This window comes from Pteropus vampyrus, unplaced genomic scaffold, assembly GCF_000151845.1.
Source record: "Pteropus vampyrus isolate Shadow unplaced genomic scaffold, Pvam_2.0 Scaffold28, whole genome shotgun sequence".
Classification (NCBI taxonomy): Eukaryota; Metazoa; Chordata; class Mammalia; order Chiroptera; family Pteropodidae; genus Pteropus; species Pteropus vampyrus.
Genome location: NW_011888809.1, coordinates 4,766,412 through 4,785,883, shown reverse-complemented (window position 1 = coordinate 4,785,883; position 19,472 = coordinate 4,766,412). Strand labels below are relative to the sequence as shown.

The 19,472-nt window shown below is 42.1% G+C and overlaps 1 protein-coding gene across 1 annotated transcript in view; it reads right to left on the bottom strand.

The window, feature by feature from the left end:
- Nucleotides 1–1,306: 1,306 nt before the first annotated feature.
- APOB (apolipoprotein B) overlaps nucleotides 1,307–19,472 on the bottom strand; it is a 72,783-nt gene continuing 54,617 nt past the window's right edge. Inside the window, 16 exon segments of the mRNA XM_011356625.2 lie at nucleotides 1,307–1,344; nucleotides 1,347–1,417; nucleotides 1,419–1,710; nucleotides 1,713–2,042; nucleotides 2,045–2,308; nucleotides 2,311–2,824; nucleotides 2,826–2,930; nucleotides 3,818–4,001; nucleotides 4,103–4,217; nucleotides 4,625–12,178; nucleotides 12,697–13,070; nucleotides 14,798–14,943; nucleotides 15,424–15,611; nucleotides 15,734–15,909; nucleotides 16,455–16,665; nucleotides 18,460–18,581. Of these exon segments, the coding sequence (XP_011354927.1) occupies nucleotides 1,307–1,344; nucleotides 1,347–1,417; nucleotides 1,419–1,710; nucleotides 1,713–2,042; nucleotides 2,045–2,308; nucleotides 2,311–2,824; nucleotides 2,826–2,930; nucleotides 3,818–4,001; nucleotides 4,103–4,217; nucleotides 4,625–12,178; nucleotides 12,697–13,070; nucleotides 14,798–14,943; nucleotides 15,424–15,611; nucleotides 15,734–15,909; nucleotides 16,455–16,665; nucleotides 18,460–18,581 (10,684 nt within the window).

Sequence of the window (19,472 nt, the reverse complement as noted above, 5' to 3'; positions counted from 1 at the left end):
TCCCAATAGGCTAACGTGTTTCCTTTTCCAGGTAATACCTGTGAATTTTAACGGTGGGCTTCACCAATAGAATGGGAGGGAGTTATGAAAGAATGATGAAGGTTGAAGATATTTTTTGGATTAAAAGGGTCTTTTCCAAACAGACCTCGTGTGTGTGTGTGTGTGTGTGTGTGTGTGTGTGTGTGTGTGTGTGTGATCTCTAATTTCGTATTCACGAAAGGTCACATCCCCTTCCTTTGTTTTTCAATGCCATGGAAAGAAGTCACATCTACCCTTCCCAATGCTATTCGTGAAGTTGTGCCACACAGGGTCTTTGCAGCTTTCCTTTACTAAAGCTCAGCTTAGATGCTCTGAGTGGATGTTGCCAATATTTAAAATGAGAGTTTGAAGCGAGTGGCTATGTCTTGATTATATTTGGGATTGTTAAGAATCAAGTTATTTGGAGAAATTAGGAAATTCAAGAGAAAAAAATATATGTGTGGTCCCAGAAATGTTAGGAAATCACGTCTTCGTGCTTCCTCTCCCTCCCTCAATCCCTTTGCATTGAATGGATCCTGGATGAGCTGCAGGGAGACTTCTGGGGTCCCTACTGCCATGAAGTCCTTGGAGCAGGACTTCCTAGCCATCCCTTCTCTACTCCTGGGAGGCCGAGTGAAATAAAGGGCTTGTTGGTTTATCTCAGAGCCTAGCAGACAGCCCTGCCTGGCAAAGGCAGACTGGTTGGTAAGGAAGAATGTATGGCACGGAAAGACAAATGCGATGCTCCTTGGGACCAAATTAAGTAAAAGCCTTTGTAAACAGTTTTTCCTTCCTACTTGCAAGTACGATCCCTGAGATCGGTTATTTTTTTTTTTTTAAGGCAGCGAAATATTTCCCTCCACAAATTCTCCCGTTCCCCCTTGATCACTCAAACACAATATGTGTTCTTCTGGAGGATTCAAAATGTCAGACATTTGACTCAATACCCTCATTTCACTATCTTTTAATATGAATGAGCCACAGTGAACCAATAAAGAATTCATTTATTGGTTCTCCCTCCCCCTAAATTTAGCAAAATAACTCAGATCTCGAGTTTCTTTAACTTGGAAAAATACGTTGTTTCCTAGAGTTCAGAGACCTTCGGAGATCTGACACCAGCTGCAGTACCGGTCCAGTTCACATGTGCTTCTGCTTGTAGTCAGCTGCCTGCTACAGGACTGGCTCAGTGTATAATTATATCAATACATACAGTTTGATTCCACCCCGCCCCCCACTATGTAGAAAATTAATTGGAGTAGAAGAATACATGAGAACTGCTTTAAAAAAATTAGAAGGTGATAGTAAATTCTTCTGAAGCAATCTTGAGTAGAGGCTCATGTCATTGGCTGTGGCTGATTGCAGCAGCTCTTTTAGTAACTCAGTGATATATCTCAGAAACGTGGTATTTTTGAATGGACAGGTCAATCAATCTTTTGGACTCTGCAATGAATTTTTCATAGTAATCAGAGAGGTGGTTTGACAAATCCTGTAGTTTATATTCGAAGTGCTGGCGGTAATCAGAAATGATTTCCTCCATTGCAATGGCCCAGCTTTTAATTATTTCCTGAGCACTGTTAGAAAGCTCTACAGTATTCTCTTTCCTTTTTCCATCTGTATTGTCAAGGATGCTAAAATATTTCTGGATATCTTTCTGCATGAGTTGCTCAGGTTCACTGGAGATTTGAGAAGCAAATGGAGGTCCTTGAGGACATGGACTAGGTTCTTGATCAGGTTGATTATCTTTTCTTCAAGTTCATAGTATTTCACTGTCCAGCTGACCACACCTGGATAAAAACATTCCTTGTGAAGAGACTTAACTTACTGATGGATCTACTCTCACACATGAGAAGCTTTCTGGAGTTTGTTTTAAACAAGTTCATTAAACGTACCAAACTCAAGGTATAGGTTTTCTTTCAAGCATCTAAAAACATGTTGACTATAACTAGTGAAGGTTTAGTTGATCTTGTGTTGGATATCATTAATGAGGTTAATAAATTTCTTCTCTTGTAAGCCATTCATTTCTCCATCTCTTGGAAAATATTTTATAAATATCTCTGAAAATCACCTAGCATCTCTGTAGTAGTTTTATTAGACTGGAGGTAATTAAATACCTTTTGGACCTTTTGTGATAAAGATTTCAATAGTTTCCCAAACTTCAAGGTTATGTCTACTCATTTATGACTCCTCAAATCAAAAGGAAATTTACTCATTCGGTGCTTGATTAATTCAGATTTCTCCATCAGGTCTTGGAAATAGCAAAACAGCATTTCTAACCTACTACAGATTTTGAATATACCTGAGAAAGTACCTTCCCTACTTCCCTCATGACCCCAGTGCAGAGCTCATCTATAGTGTATGTCCCGGCCCTTCCGCGGAGCTAGAATCTGGGGAACTTCAGGTAATCAATGAACTTGCCAATCAGATGACTGACTACTATTTTGTATTCCTCTGTAACTCCTGTTAGGCTGTCTAGAGCTTTATTTTGGAGTCTCTGGAGACTGACTTAGCCTTCCTGATCCAACAGTTCCTGGTACAGATTCTGGGCCTTGTCATTCCATAGCTGGGAGGTTCCAGTGGCGTCTCTGACTACCCTCCCAAGTGTCGTGTTTACCTCATCAATCTGCCTCACTGCTTTTTGATAGGACTGCTCAGTGCTGTTTTGCAGCCTTCCTCTCACTTTTAAAGAAGCAACTTTCAGATCAAGTCCTGTGTACTCCTCGTGGTACTTGTTGACATAGTCATATAATGCCCCTGTTACCTTGGGCACATTGTCTCTCAGAGAGTTTAGCAGTTGCTAAACTGCTAAGAGACATTGCCTCTTCTTCCCCATTAACTTTCACCTGAAATTTGTCATTAGCTTCCTGGTACCTCAACTCAAGTTTGAATATGTTGAGTTTTTTATTAGGAGACAACTAAAACCAGAAAAACAAATGGATGAAAAGAACATGTTTTCAGTTATCCTGATTATATAATATAATATACTAAAACTTCTTTAGCAATTAACAGTAAAGCTCAGAGGATCTTTCATATTCTGAAGGGGATTTATCTTTCCTATGTCAGTTCATATGTCTGGCTTCTGGTTAAACAAGTCTACTGTTGTTAATTCCTCTTTATCACCTGCCTCAGAAAGCATAAATGTATGCATGGCATTTATACAGTAACACTAAGGCCTTCCTAGAACTAAAGATCACAGGAGGACGGGAAGAAAGAGACAGGAAAAGACTATTTCAGAGGAAAAAAAGTAGCAAAAAAAAAAAAAAGTCTAGAGCCCATCCAGCAGAAATCTAGAATATCAGTGTCAGGAGACATTCATTTTCCAAACCTACGACAAACTTCATTAATAGAACCTTATAACTTCTCCTCCTCTACTAAATCTAATGGCATCTTTCATTTGGCCCTGGCAGAGCTTTTGAAACAGCTGAGACAAATCTGCCACATCTCATCTAACAATTCTAGCGTGGGGAAGCATTTTGAAGCCTCAACTATTCCAGAAACCACTATCTGAAAGGATATTCAACATATGGCAGAGTTTGCCTATGATTTAGGTGATGAGGCATACCCCTCCTCTTACTACCTTTAATAAAATAATAGTGATAATATGATGTCATGTGTACATCTAATAATTAAAGCCAGTAAAAGACTTGTTGTAATAGTTTCTGCAGAACAGTTCCTTGGAGAAGAAGTTCGAGCTGCCCATCGCTTTTGTTTCTCCCAGTCTGGGAGAGCCTAAACAGTACTTTGTACTGACTTGCATTGATCTGCTTGCTCCTGGGCATATAACTCTTTAGGTGGGACTCACCTGAGGGCGGTAGTAGTAGTTCCATTTTAAAATATCATTATCGTTTTCTGAGTCCAGGGCCACTGTGCCTATGGCTGGGGAGGCCGCTGAGAAGGAGTAGTTATTCTCGCCTATGTGGTAGTGGAGCTGGACACTGGTGAATGTTGGGCTGGTGATGTCAAGGTGAACCTCTTCTTCCCAGTCCCTGCAAGCAGAAACACAGATGGGCCGTCACGAATGGGGCACAGAGATGGCAAAAATCACAATGACTCGAAAAGGGATGAAGTTTCTAGAAAAGCGCCATACTGCAATGTTCGATATTTGCCATCTTCTTTATATTCTGCACTGACGTCACGGTGTTCCAATGTCCCTTTAGTCTTAGAGACTAACACGCCATCTTTGATCTTGTGTGTTCCTACAACTGTATGGGAGAGATTTTTTATTTGATTAATAACTGTTGGTAGCAGACATTTTCATTGTGAAAACTGGGTGAAATCTATCTTAACTCTATGCCTTACTTATATATTTGAAACATGCAGTTCCCATTTTAAAAAAAGAAATAGTTAAAAGGAGACATTATTAGTCCTAAAATCATGACAGAAAAGTCTATTTTCTTTGAACCTATTCTGCTTGAATGTCAGTAGGTTTTCTATAGGATGGTTTTTTACATGGGGGGTAGATATGCATTTCTTCTTCTTCTAAATTTTGCTATATAGCGTAATTGAGCCTCTAGTCATATCCAAATACATAATTACTTATTTGCAACTCTCATTGAACACATGTAACACATAGAATTCTCATATGAGAGGAGTCGGGGCATTTTCTTACCGTTGAGGTCGTATTCCAGAAACTGCATGGTTGAGCTGCATGTGGACTCCAGGGATGTTTCAATGTGGTCTACTTTGTTTTTCAAACCAGCGCTCCAAGTAGCGTTATACAGGGGAGAGGCCACCCCAAACTGTGCAGTCAGTGCTCCAAAGGAAGGAATGGAAATCCCAGCAGGGACGGAGAACTGCATGGAAGGAATCTCCATGGTCCGCTCAGGCTGGGTGACGTTTGGCGACCGGAAGTCTGCAGTCTTGTGGGCCACTTCATTTAGATCCACAGCAGCCGTGCCAACTGAAATACTTTTTGGAAAGGTGAACTGGGACATCGTTAACTGAGATCCAGGCACAGTTATTTCAAAAAAGGGAACCGAGGAGCCTTCCGGTTTAGAGTACGTCGTTAACACGTCGACTTCCGGGAATTTCACTTTGGGTAGGGCCGGTACATTGAGGGCAAATGGTGAGGTCCTTAGCTTCTTGTAGATTTTTATTTCGCTGAAGTTAAATGTGTAGGACGGAACCTGAAGATTTGTAAATGGGACTTGGAGTGTAGGTGTGACAAGAACTGAATTCGGATTATTTAGTTTCAGTCCAGGAATAATGAATTTATCAGCCAATTCTTGCACAGGAACAGAGAAGGTATAGCTATGGGGGTTTTTGGTGTATACAAGAGCCGAGGAAACACTAAGATACTGTTTCCTCTCAGTACTGGTGGTTACATCCAACTTTAGGAGGTCCCATATGCTCTTGTCATAAACTGGCAGGACAGTATTTTTGAGGAGCCACAGGGGCCCTTCTAAGGAACCTGTGACGTCAAGGCGTGCCCTTTCTTGGTTATTGGAAAGCTGTATGTCATTCTGGAGAGACCCAGAGTAAACCTGGATCTCACTTTTCCAGCTGACCCTCTGGTTCTCAGAGTCAGCATTCAGGGACACTTCCTGGCCGAGGTGATTGACATCGAGGAGAGAATTGGGTTGACTTGCACGGACCTGAACAAGAGCTGACATTTTCCACGGGGAGAGTTCTAGGGTGGCTTTGCTTGCGTGCTCTCCAGATGTTAAGGAGTGGCCCTTTAGCTGTAAGTGGTTTTTCGTGTTGTGTTCCCACATGGCATATATGCGTCGGAGAGTGGCTTCTCCAGCAAAACTTTCTTCGACTTCGAGGTTCCAGATACCGTCGACTCTGGAAGTCCCTTGCAGCTTCACTGAAGACCGAGCACCCTTGGAGTTCAAATAAGTGCTGACCTCACTGGCAATAGTTCCTGAATATTCCTGAAGAAGGACCGCACCCTTGATATCGCCTTTGTTAGATGACTCAATGGAAAAGTAAGAAGTGAGGCTTTCTAAGCTGAGCTTGTGACCAGCGGTCCCTGTAGCAGTAGAGGACAGCTTGGTGGAATTGAAATTATACTTTAATTCAATGGATGAAGAGACAGTAGGTTTTGACTTGGTATTTCCATTAAGTTCCTGCTTGAAATCCATTCTCAAAATTGGAATTTGGACTTTTGCGGTTGTCGTCACTGAAGCGTCCATATTTTTCTTGGTTAAGCTAATGGTGCTGTCATGATTGCCTTCCACGAATTTGTTACTCAGAGAGAAAGCTGTGGCTAACTTCAAACCTCTTTTCCTTGTCAGACGTGAGGTGCCCTCTAATTTGTACTGTAGTGCGTCAATGACAGAAGAAGAGGAAGTGAGGAAATGAGCAACGATATCTGATTGGTTGTAAAGTCCGACATTGGTATTCAGTGTGATGACACTTGATTTAAAGGAAAAATCGTAGGTGATATTGCCCATGGCTGGAATTAAAATTTTGTTCAGGGTACCCAACTCATTGAATTCTAGAAAATTAAACTTGAGAATATCTGAAAGGACAGGAAGGGCTGGCAGGTCCAGGTATGGCAGGGCTAATGTATATGAGGGCACAAAGCCGGGGAGGGTGAAGTTGGAGGTGCTGATCTCTTTTGGGATCACATGGCCAAATGTCGGCATCTCTACTGTGAATGGTAACACTTCAATGTTGACGACTGGAATAGTGTATCCAGGTATCCGATAGGTCCTGGGTTGATTGCTGAGGGATTTTTCAACTTTGTACTCATCAAACATAAGTTTTGCTTCATTATAGGACTGGGCAAAAAAACTTAATGCCTTGTCTCTGACTTTCTCAAAGTGCCTGTTGAAGGAAACGATAAACTCATCAAACGCATCCAAAGGAATTGAGATGGAATGTTTGTCTTTGTTTCTCTTATACTGAGCCTTTACACTTAGATCAAATGATTGCTTTGTTGTTTTCAATAATTCCTTCAAGCCTGTTTTTTCCCATAAGGAGAAATAGTTCACCTGAGGAATTGTGAGTCCTGTGTAAGGTAGAGTTGTTTCAGGGATTGTTAAATGAATGTTTAAGAAATCCAGGTTGGCTTCTCCATTTATTCCTATGTGGGCCTGGATGCTGTTCTCATTGTTTCCAGCAGAGAAATTCTGATTGTACTTATACTGATTGAACCTGGCGCTTGCTAGCCAACTTGCTTGCTGGGCATCAGGACTCAGAAACAGTGCATAATTATTTAGGAAGTCTACCTTCCCTGTCAATTTTAGTGGAAAACTAACCTTCAAGTTCCCTTCATTGCTTGTGGATGTAGTTATCTCAAATGGCTGTGCTGAAAAGAAAAGAGAATTTTTCAAAGTGCCACTAACTTTTCCCTTTAAATGAGCATCATGGTTGCCAGCCATCTCGACTTTCCTTTCTCTGAGCAGTGCTGTGCCTTTGGCACTTAGAACGCTCTGGCCCACATGCTGAGATTCAACTTGGGACTGGATTTCCAATTTACAGAAGTCGAAGTCAGAGTCATAAACCAAGGTTTGGTTTACTCTCAGGTGTTTGCTGTGGATCTTATTAGATATTCCAAAGGAAGCATTGGGTCCTTCCTCTGTGAAGCTAACTTGCAATTCATGTGTCCCCTCATCTGAGAGACTGGGGCAGGCCCATTTCCATGACCCTCTTCCAGAAGAAGTCCATGCTTTGTGTCCATCTCGAACCAGGGCTGTGATTTCATTATGCAGGTCAGCCTGGCTGGAGAAGTCCAGCTTGGGGATGTTCAGCTTGTGGAAGTACTTTGTGTTGCTATCCACGGTAAGCTGATGGTTTATCTCGACGAGCACAGCGTTACTGAGCTCCACTGTATTCTTTCCTGTGTGTAAACCCACCACTATGCTTGATCTTCCCTCACCAGCATTTCCTAAAGATAGTACTTCGCTCTTACACTCTATTTTTAAGTACTTGCTGGAGAAACTCATGAATTCTTTCAGAGACCATGGATTAATTTTAGGGTCTGGAAGTTGTACATTTCCTTGAAAATCAAATTTGAGAACTTCTAATTTGGAGTCTCCTTTGGCAGTGATGGAAGCCGTAATCTCTGCCTTGTTCACGGATGTAGTTACATTCTGAATGTCAGCATTCATGTCTAATATGAAAAAGGGAGACTGGATTTTCAAAATGCTGTGCAGCTTGCCCAAAGCAGGTATTTCAATTGTGTGTGAGATGCTGGGAAGTTGGAATTCTGGGATGTGAAGGTCAGGAACTTGGAAATCTTTAAGGTTAAGATTTGGGATTACAAATTCTGGAATTGTGATTTCTTGTACATGGATGTCTGGCAGAGTGATTCTAGCAAAAACGGTGTCTGTTCCCTTCAGATCCCTCAGGTTAACTTCCGGAACTGGCCACTGCAGCTCACCGTTCAGTATTTGGTCAATGGTTCTGATGATCTTTGCTTTTATTTCTACCAAGTCAACTGTAAAGGAAGGAACATGGAAGGTATTGAGGACAGTAAATGCTGGTGTGGAAAACCTGAGTGGGATTTTTATATTTTCCAACTTTTTGAAGTTGATCTGAACTGATGGAATCTTCAAATCTGTCAGAGGGACTATGAAGTCAGGAGTCTGATATGTAGCTTCCTGAAGGGCACGGAGACTGACTTCAAAGGCAGGCACGATCCCAAAGGCGGTCTGGATTTCGGGAACAGTGAACCCTTGCTCTACCAGTGCTTTCAGATTTTCAGCCCAGTGTCTGATAGCATACTGTTCTGCCAAGTCAGTAAAGTTCTTCGCAGCAAGACTCCATAAGTCGGAAATGTAAGCGACAAGTGTGCTGTAAGCTGCGCTTACCAGGGACTGGTATCGCTGCACTTCCTGCTGAAGGTCCATTTGATAAATTTGGTCTCGGATGTCTTCTAGGGCCTCTTGGAATTTGTCTTTCATATAAATTAAAGACATCGAACTTAAATCCTCCTGTAACCAATCTATGAATAAGGTTATGTTGGTGCCTTTTAGGTTTTCCAGATAGACTGAGACCATGGCCTTGACATCCTCTACAAACAGTTTTAGTGCTTTAGCTTTCTGCGGAAGGTCCAGATCCTGGATCGTGCCATGGATTCTTTGAGTCACCTCAGAGATTTTGTTATTGGTCTCATCTACAAACCGAAGGTAATCAAATGACCTTAATTTCTTTACCAACATGTCAAGGAATCTGTTAACTTCTTCAATGAAATTTTTAAAAGACAGAGCTTTAAGCTGATTGAGAGCATCATTAATAAATCCAGCCAATTTCTCAAAGTGATCTTTTATCCCAACTTGTTGTAGGGCATTGCTTAGCTTCTGAACAGTCTCCTTCAACTTATATTGGTGGGCCAGTTGTACTGACTTATCCATTAAAACCTGGATGTGTTGGTCTATTTCATACATCTTAATTAACTTATAAAAAATGGCCCTAAAAGCTATGATTTTCTCAGTTACTTCAAAATCGTCAGTGAGATCTCTAACATAGTATTTGACATGCTCAATAATTTCCTTTATTTTTTGAAATGGAATTGTAGTTCTCATCTGATCTAAAAGCACTCTGACATCAATAGCTTCAACCTGTTGTTTTAACTTTTCTGCAAGGTGCTGGATGTCAATATTCTCAATCTGTGTCTTGAGATGTTGCAATTTTTCTTGTACCTGGATTCTGATTTGATACTTAGTATCCACATTTTGAATCCAAGATGCTATACTACTTCCAATTTTGTTAAAATCAATCTTTTCAATAAATAAATATAGATCATGGATTATTTTTACTAAATTTACACGAATATGATATTGTTCATCAAGAATTTTTAATTTTTCAATGATTCGAGCAATAATCTTAGCAATAGCTGATTTAAAATCATGCAAATCATAATTATCTTTAATATATTGATCAAATTGTATCACATATGTTTGCAGTTGAGATAGTTTTTCATTAAGGTTGATTTTGGCATTGTCCAATACAATTTTTAGATCATTTTCTGTAATTGTATAATTTTTTGTAAAAGCAGTGAGTTTCTCCTTGGCATTTGAAACTTGTCTCTCCCAACTGAATTCATTCAGATAATCATTAACTTGCTGTGAGAGTTTGTCCAAGGCCGCTCCGTATTTCCTCACGAATTGATCAATATCGATGCGTTTCAATCCTCTCTGTATAGTTTCCAAAGCACTGATGATTACTAGTTGATTCTTCTCAAAATATTCTGACAGGATTTTTAAAAATGGGAGGTTGATGGTGTGGACATCTTGGTTCTTATCATATTTTACAGAAGCAACAATAGTGAATTCCTGGGGCTGGTCAACAGTATCCCTCATCTCCAAAGCACTGATTACATTGACAGGCTCACTGAGTAACAGTGGCACTTTAATCGGAAAGTCCAGTATGGTAAGGTCAGCCAGGGCCCGTCCATTGAGCTCCATGCCAACTTTGTCTTTAGTGTTGTAGCCATCAAAGTCATGGCTGTATTCATTTTCGTTTAGCTGCGTCCTGAATTTCCAGGTGCTTGTCTGCTCAGCTGGAGTGAGCAGGATACCAACTTTGTGATCAAGAGCAGTACTTATGCTCCTTCTGGACACAGGATGGTGACTTGTGGATCCTTTGTAATCATGAGAGAAAGTAAGGGCCAGAGGTTCTGCTTTCAACAGGAATTTGCTATACAGCTGTCCGGTATGTTCTCCCCAGAGAACCAGTTTCCCATTGCCGTTTGTATGTGCATCGATGGTCATTGTAAACGGGGCCACGGCAGAGCGGAAAACGTTGCTTAAATGCAGCGAGTCTGAATTGTAGTTTGTACTGACGTCAATGGCTGAAGCTAGCCCAGCGATGTTCATGTTGAGCCGATGGCTAAACTCTGTGCCCTGTGCCTTAGCTACAGTGTCTGCTTTATAACTTGCTGATAAGTCCGCATAAGAAATGGTGTAGATGTGTTTTATTTCATTATTTTGGTAGGCTCCTTTTACATTCCCACCCATGTTCAGCTTCAGGGGTTCGAGCCGTAATTTCCCATTGTTGGTCAGATCCAGGGCACTGAATTTCAGGTCATTGTTTAAAGTGGCAACAAAGGAATAGGGCTCTAGCTGTAAATTAAAAGTTTGCTTATAAAACTTGTCAGAACTATAAATGTTGTCAAGTTTCGAAGAGAAATCTAGCGCTAACCCTGCCACGTTCAGATTGTTTGTGTAGTCAAGTTTCATTTCAGCATATGAGCCCATCATGTTGTTTGCAAGCTTAAGTCCCTCCTGGTTGATTTTGAAGTTGAAAATATTTTTGCTATTGACACCCAGAATTGTGGCCTGATAAGCGCTCCCCAGCGATGCCTCTGTGAGGGCGGCTTTTCCATCTAGACTGAATTTTGCATTGTGTTCCCTGAAGCGGCCGTTCGTCGTTAACTTCACAGATGCCCCAGAGAGGCCAAGCGCTGCATTCAGCTCATTCTCCAACACCAGGGGGCTGTACTTCAAGTTGGTGGTCGCGCTGGTAGACATTCCATCTTGGCCGATCCTTAATGTTGCTTTGTGAGCGCCACTATTAATTCTGTCAGTGCCCAAGACGTCGGCATTTAATTCAAGACCATGGGAATTTAGTGATCCAGAGAGCAGGGCGAAGAACCTAAATGACTTGTAATCAGTCTGATACTCAGAACGTAGCAATGCATTTTGATCAGAGAAGGTCAGGTCTACTTTGTTAGAAGTGGCGAAGTCCTCATACTTCCCGTTGGTGTCAGACTTCAGAATCAGCTCGTAGTTCTCATATTTCAGGGAAGCAGTATTTTTCAAGATGCCGCCTTGTAGGTCCGAGGTGGAGGTGAGGGAGACAGTTCCATCTTCATATGTTCCTGTTATTTGGTTGGTGCCCTGGAGGTAGGTGGAGTTAAACTTCAGGTTGGACTTCCCACTTAGCTGGCCAGTGGTAGAATCCTTCCGATAAGAGAGGCCATAGGCACCATTAGCATAGAATGAAGAGACTCTGAACTGCCCATCAATCTTGGCTTCCTTAATGTACAGATGCTCTTTCTTTTTTGAGTCCCAGTATACTGAAGCAGACATCTCTGGTCCCCAGGCATTAGACGCATCGAATGTTAGAAAACCTTTGGAAGCTGGATTGTTTCCAATGCTTTCTACATGACTGAATTTGATATTTGAATCCAGAAAAAATCTGTGGCGTAGGACCCCATCATATGACAGTGTGAATGTTTTCCTGGGGTCATATGTTGTTTCAGCAGATCCTAGCACCGAAATTAAAACACACTGGTTAAATTAGGCAATACATCTCTAGAACAATTTCTATATTGTAAGACTTTCATTAATAAAGCCCCATCGATCTGGGTCAGTCGTGCAACAGTCTCCTCCATCTAAAACACAAGTATAAAATCTGATAGCAAAAGGCATTCCCACAGGAAGACTTCCCCGGCCACTGCAGACCTTGCTGGGTTCTTTATCAAGTGCTTCTACCTTACCTTATACTTATGCACTATACCCTGTCATAGCACTCTTACATTGAATTATAATTGCCAGTTTATCTGTTTTCTTTGTTACTGCCTAGTAGAATACTTGATATACATTATATGTTTAATAAATATTTCTATTGATTGAATAAATGAATAAATGAATGAATGAATAGGATTCCAAGTAGCAAGGAAAATATCTGTAAGAAAGCCCAAGTCTTTCCCTCCCAGGAGGAGGCTGCCCCATCAGAGCCTGCGATGAATTAGCCCTGTGCACCCTCTCACTGAGCATAGCTCACCTTGCGTACGGTACGAGAGCAGTTCGACCACAGAGTCAGCCTTCATGTGGTACGAAGCCTTAAGCCTCAAGTGGTCTGTGCTGACGTTGCCACCAGAGAAGGAGGCGGACCAGTTGTATGAGTTGCTGTAGATATTTGTGGAGACGTCTAGCATGCCCAAGAGAGGCACCTGTAGGTGGTACAACTCAGGAATAGTGAAAGCGGGGACTTGGAATTCTCGTGATGGCAGGTAGAATCCCACAGACTTGAAGTTAAGGGCTGGTGTCCGAATAGCCTGCAATATCTTTAGATCTTTGGAGGATTTGCCACCAAAAGGCAAGGGAATCTCAAATTTCACACTCTGCTTGTTCAAGGTGTATTTGACTCGGCCATCACTGAAATGAACAACAGAGACAATAACCCCACCATAGTCAGACAACAAGAACGCAAAGTCCTCTGCCATATGACCTTCCAAGCGATTGTGCATGTGCCCCATTCCCAGACCCATTCTCACTTTTTCTCATGCTCCTCCCTATGCCTGAATTCCTCTGCTTTTACCTTCATCCATCAAATACTCACGTCCATTCAAAACCTTTCCAAGAGCTGCTTCCTTATCAGTACGAACCTATTTAAGTCATAGTTAATTTCTCTTGATCTTATAGTGAAAGTCCCTTACACCTATCTGAAAGAGCATGTTATAATTCTGCTTATATGATTAGAATGTGTTTGCTCCTTGTCCGTATCTATATGGAAGGAAGGGTTATACACCCTACTGTTGTTTTTTCCTTCTAACTGCCCCTAGTCTAGTATCTTGCACATAGGGGACACTTGATATACATTTGCTAAACTGAATTGAAGCAACTCGATATGTGGAAAGAACACAGGTGTGGGATAAGTGTTGGCTTCCACTGCTTGCTGATATTCTGTTGGCGGATTCACCTCTCTGAGTCCCAGTGATGTTATCTGTGTAGTGAGGATAATAATAATGCCCTTTCTGCTGACCTCATGGAGCTAAATATCAAACAAGAAAAAATGCCCAAAGCACTTTGCATTCTTTTCAATACTATGCACATACAGTGGACTTTTATAATAACTTAGAAGAATAAAGTCAGATGGCAGAGTTTTAAATTTTATAAGCAAATTAACTGTTCACTGCTTTACTCCAACAGGGCCTGGATGCTACCTATCCAGGATCCTGACATTCGGTAGGAAGATGCCTGATAAGACCCTGTCTGATTCTAAGGTCCATGGTCCTGTCTTTTCAGCATGGCACAGAGAACACTGCCAGTCAGAAGCACAGGTGGTGAACAAAGAGGATCCTGGATCCTCTGAAGCTGCCACTTTTCTCTATTACCTTCGATAGGTTTATCCATATGTGTGTTCTGGCGGATGTCAGCCCTTTTCACACTTATTTGGTCTATTAAACTTTGCAGCTCAGCCATAGACTATGGAAAGGCCCACGTGACACAGGCCACTTGTTTTCTTAACCCCGAAGATCATATGAGAACAGTCAATCTAGAAAAAACTACAGTCTTTTTAGCTCATACTGATTTTTTTTTTTTCATGAAATCAAGGAAAGCACTATGTGTATTTCTGTAACTACAGAAGTGATCCAAACAGTTTGGAATCTGACTTCCCCAAATGGATGAACCTATAAAGTGAAATGTTCTCAGAATGCTCCTTTCATTAGTGTTGAATGGCTGTTTTGACCCTCTAGAGCTCAGTCGCAAATCTGTGTCAACAATTCTGCTGGACACTCTTGAATTCTTCACAAACAATTATGAGTAAATATATCCTGATCTTGAACAAAGGGAGAATTCACTTATAATGGAGGAAAATTAAACGGCTTTCAAATTCAGGTGCAGTGGATAAAACATCTTAGGGTAAAAGTACCAGAATCCCCAATGACTTTTAGGTTCTTTCTGATTGGGTTGGCATTCACATGCTGATCTTGTGTTTAATAACGTAAAAATGCCCTAGTGTTTATTCTACAGTTATTAATCTCCTTAAAATGCTTAAAATATTTCCCTTCAAAGTGTAAATTAGAGTCTAAATCATGCTAAGTAAAATCTTTCATTAACTTTGCAAGTTTCTGGAAAATTTTTCTGGTTCCTTTTTATACCTTTTCAAGAAGAGGTTTTCTGGGATGTAGAAGCCTGGCAAGCTTATTTTCCTCAGTTTCAACTCTTTTTGGCCCCAGAGGTAATCTTGCAAAATCTGGGCATAAGGAAGACTCATAGATGCCTTCTGAAGCCATGTGTTTGTTGCCTACAAAATAATAGAAGTTTTCAGAGCAATGGGCTTGGACGGGCCTCAAAGGGCAATTAACATTAGGTGATAATCCATATTTTACAAATCAATGACTAAGAGAGATGATACACTAAAAGTTAAAAATAAAGCACAGAAAATTAGAAATTATGAATTTCGGTTGTCAGTCATTGATTGCTGCCTATATTTTATTAAAAAATATGTAACGTAGTCAAACTCCTATCTAGTGTCCTGCAGCTTCCTTTCATGTCTGAGCCACAGCAAACTCTTCTGCTTGGTGGCATTCATCTGGTACTTATCACACACAACCTTGAATAGCTAGGTAACCACACATGAATCTTTCTTTTCTCCCCAGGAATTCCCTGGAGGTAGGAAGCATGCCTTATCCATCTTTGGATTCCCCTCATTCACCTAACTCAGGGTGAGTATGTAATTAGCACTTATAACCATGTATTTATTGACTGACTAATTTGTACTTACAACTATTAAATTGGAACCCATGTGCCGGAAAGTCATATTTGCTTGAGGAACTCTGTGATCCAAAATACTATTGCCAAGTGCACACAAGGTTTTAGGATAATCAGAGAGAGCCGTGGGGAAATTGGAAATAATTTTTTTGGTGTCCACATTGGTGCCTGCGTTCCATTCAAATTCAATCTTATCTTCATCTGAAAACATACATATGAAATAATGGTCAGCAGTGCCAGGTCACCCCTAACCAATGGCTCTAAACACTGCACTCAAGTACGGAGAGCTCTTGGAAGCACTCATGTTGGGAAGAGGTACATACCATAACGCCATGCCACCTTCTTGGAAATTGTTGAGCCGTAAGCTGTAGCTGATGAGTCCATCTGGAGGAGCAGTTTTGTGGGAGACCACTGGGTGAGGATCTCACTTCTGGCTTCTGCTTGCAATCGAGGTATGGAAATAACACCTTTGATTCTGCCTTCTTCCTTCCCGTAACCACTATTGAAAAGAAAATCAGTTGACATCAATGACTTTGTCCATTCCAAGGAAATACACAGGATCAAAGAGTTAGAAGGTCGACTTGTGATGAAAACAAGATAGATGAATGGCTTGGACAAATGACCAGAGATTGAGCCCATTAATGTGTACAGCCAACTTCAGCCAAATTCAGGATTTTCCAAAGAGGTATGGGGGAAAGAAAAGGTGTTCAAAAACCGTTTCAATGCTGCTCTACCATTTATTAGCTCTGTTGCCTTGGCCAAATTGTTTAACTCCTCTGAGCTACCATATTCTTATCTATAAAGCAGGGAAGCTGGTGCCTACCTCACAGTTTATTATGAGGACTGAGATAATTTCTTTAAAGCACCCAGCACAGTGCCCAGTAAATGGTAGGAAGATCCAACTAGACATGCACAGAGGGCCAGAATGTCCAGGGCTCTGTCTGACTTCCAGACTGTTGACCAGGAATGCCCCTGGTCTGGTCAGCTCTGAAGCTGAGAAGGAAGGCCAGCAGCTCAAGTCAGATCACCTTGAGCCTTCCTTACCTTATGTGGCCGGTGAGGGTGACCTCAGTGATTTTCTTGTTCTGAATGTCCAGGGTGAGTTTGTATGACTTTTTTTCCTTAGCAGATTCATCACTGACTCTGAGGACTGTCCCAACGTCAACGTCAAAATCTGGAATTTGCATTTCACTGGACAAAGTCATACTCTGCCGGTTATATCTGAATGTCATAGTAGCTTCGGTCTCTCTCACACCTGAAAGAGTGTACAAGATAATCAAAACGAGCATTCAGAACCTAGCTTTGGTAGGAAAGAGAGGGAAAGGCAGAGAAATCCTAATTATTCAATGTGCTTACACGACAGTGCAGGATTTCACCTTAAATTTTTACCTCTGCGGTGCTCATACATTTGTTCAATCCACAAATATTTATTCATTGCCTATCATGTGTTAGGCACTGATCTTGGCATTGGGGAGCCCCAGACCTCATGGAGCTTACATTCAAGTGGGGGCGTACGGACAATACACAAGTAAATTATTTATGTCAGATGGTTATACGTGTTAGGAAGAAAAGTACAACTGGATGAGACAATAAACATTAGAAGGGGATAGAAGAGGTGACATTTCATGTGTGGTGGTCAGAGAGGTTCTCTCGGATGAGAGGGTAGTGGGCAAGACTCGGAAGAGAAGGCCTGAGCCATGCTCTCTTCTGGGGTCAGGAGAGCTTTCCAGGCAGAGGGAATCCGCCATGCAAAGGCCTTGCCGTGGAGAGCGCTCGGCGTGTTCAGGGAACAGTGAGGGCTCGAGGCCCTTCTGTGAGGGAGGTGTGACATCTCTGTATGACTCCCCACAGACAACACCCTTCCTGGTTCTCTGCCGCCCCTTCCCGACCTTCCCCAGTCGCCAGTTCCTCCTTTCTTTGTTATAAGATTCCCACGTTCCCTTCAATTCACAGGCGTACCCTTTTCGTGTCTTTTGTAAAACTCTTACGTGAAAATTTTTTTCAGCATGCACCCCCCTTTCCCCATTCAGTTTTGTTTTTCTTGTTTAATTTGACGACATACTATTCCTACATAAAAAATCTTCCAAAGTGAATCTTTCTAAGTTTGTCCCCTCCCCTAATACCTGCTTCTCCAGTGGCCTTTTCCATCCCACGTAAATGGCATCTCATTCTTCAGTCGGGTAGGCCAAAACACTGGGTTCCCTTTTCCCCTTACACAGCACCCACTGCATCAGCAAATACTGTCAGCGCAATCTTCAAAATATGGCCAGAATCTGACCACGTCTCACCTCTCCTCAGCCTCCACTCTAATCCAAAGCGCCACCATCTCTGGCCTAGGTTATTGCCAAAGCCTACGCACTCGTTTCTTCGCCTTTGTGCCCCTGAAGTCTTTCCTCAACATAGTCATAAATCCAATTGTGAAAACTCTCCAGTGGCTTCTTATTTCACTTAGTAAAAGCCAATGTCCTCACCAGAACTTACAAGACTATGCTTCTGCCACCACCCCCTATCTTCCCGCCGTCATCTTCTACTGCTTACCTCCCTGATGCTTCTGCTTCAGCTACACTGGCTTCCTATGCTTTCCTCAAACCTGGCAGCCATGCACCTGCCTCAGGGCCTTTGCACCTGCTGGCCCCTCAGCCTATAACCATAACGCTCTTTCTGTATGGCTTATCTCCTTACCACCTTCAAGTATCTCTTTTATGCTCCCTTTACCAGTGAGACTTTGCTTTATCAGTCCTAACAGCACTGCCTTCCCCTGCCCTCCCGCCTCCCTCCACTCCTGACATTCTCTGGACCCCTCTATGTTCTATTTTTCTCTTGAGCATGCTTCTAAATATTTTCTTGTTTGGTTATTTGCTGTAAACTCCATAAGAACAGAGACTACCTCCACTGTTTTCTATCCTAGCCTAAGCTCTATGACAAGCCTGACACTTATCAGGTACTCAGTACAAATTTATTAAATACATGAAATTAACTATGTTCTCTTTCTGCGTCCTGGACCTGATGCTGAGGGCAGAGATGGAAGAGTCTTTCTCTGGATACTTGCCTTCTGCTTGAGTCACAAACTTCAGCATATCTACGAAGGCTTCGCCCTCTCTCTGGAGTTCATAGGTTGCGCTGGCAGAATACTGCTCTACTTCTCCTGTTGGCTTCAGTTCCAGTTCAAATCTAAAGATGTTACAATGCATACGGTGTACGATGTTAGAACTTCCCATGATGCTTAGAACACCCGCCAAACAACTCGGCCTCAATAGCAACAAAATATGGTGCTTCTTTTAACATTGTCTCCTGTCCCTAAATCATGACGATCTCTATGATCACTTTCAGTCTTTCCAGGAGCTCAAGGCAAGAGCGGAGCCTGGAGTCCCCCGAGGTTTTGGACAAGCAGAGCAGTAATTGCTGGCTGTGTCCGGAAGGCCACGAATAAGAAGTGGAAGTTGGGGGAGTTGAAGACAAGGAGCTGTCAAGCATGGTGAGAGCTTGGAACACATGGTGAGAGCTCTAGGAAAGGCCATGTATCTGGAGACTTAGAAACATGGACACTGAATTAGGGGCAAATTAGAATCTGTGCTGTGATCCCCTCAGCTAATGCATAAGAGAAAGAGGGGGCATCATCTATAAAGAGATGTTTTTTAAGGAGTGATTCTCAGTGGCAGTGGGTGCAGTTTACTTGGAGGAGTGTGATAGAATCACCTTGCTTGTCCCTTTTTGAGCTAAGACCTCCCTTGGTGGTCATGACTCCTCACGTTCTAACACTGCCCCTCTCCTCCCACCTATGGAGGAACCCAGTTCCAGTCCCAAAGTTTAGGCAGGAATATGTATACCCTTTAGATATATTGGGTAGAGGACGACTGTTTTAAATAATTAAAGAACAGTGCAAACCCCCAATTCTGGTGACATGGGCCTACGACACAGCATTTTCCCTTTGCCCTGCTAGGTAGCCATAATGTAGAAGGTGAGCAGATGCTGGGCTGGACACTGAGTGTGTCTGACCTGGTGTCTCCGGCCAGTAGGTAGTAAGAGGAAGTGCCTGTGGAACTGGCGTTGGAGTAAGCACCC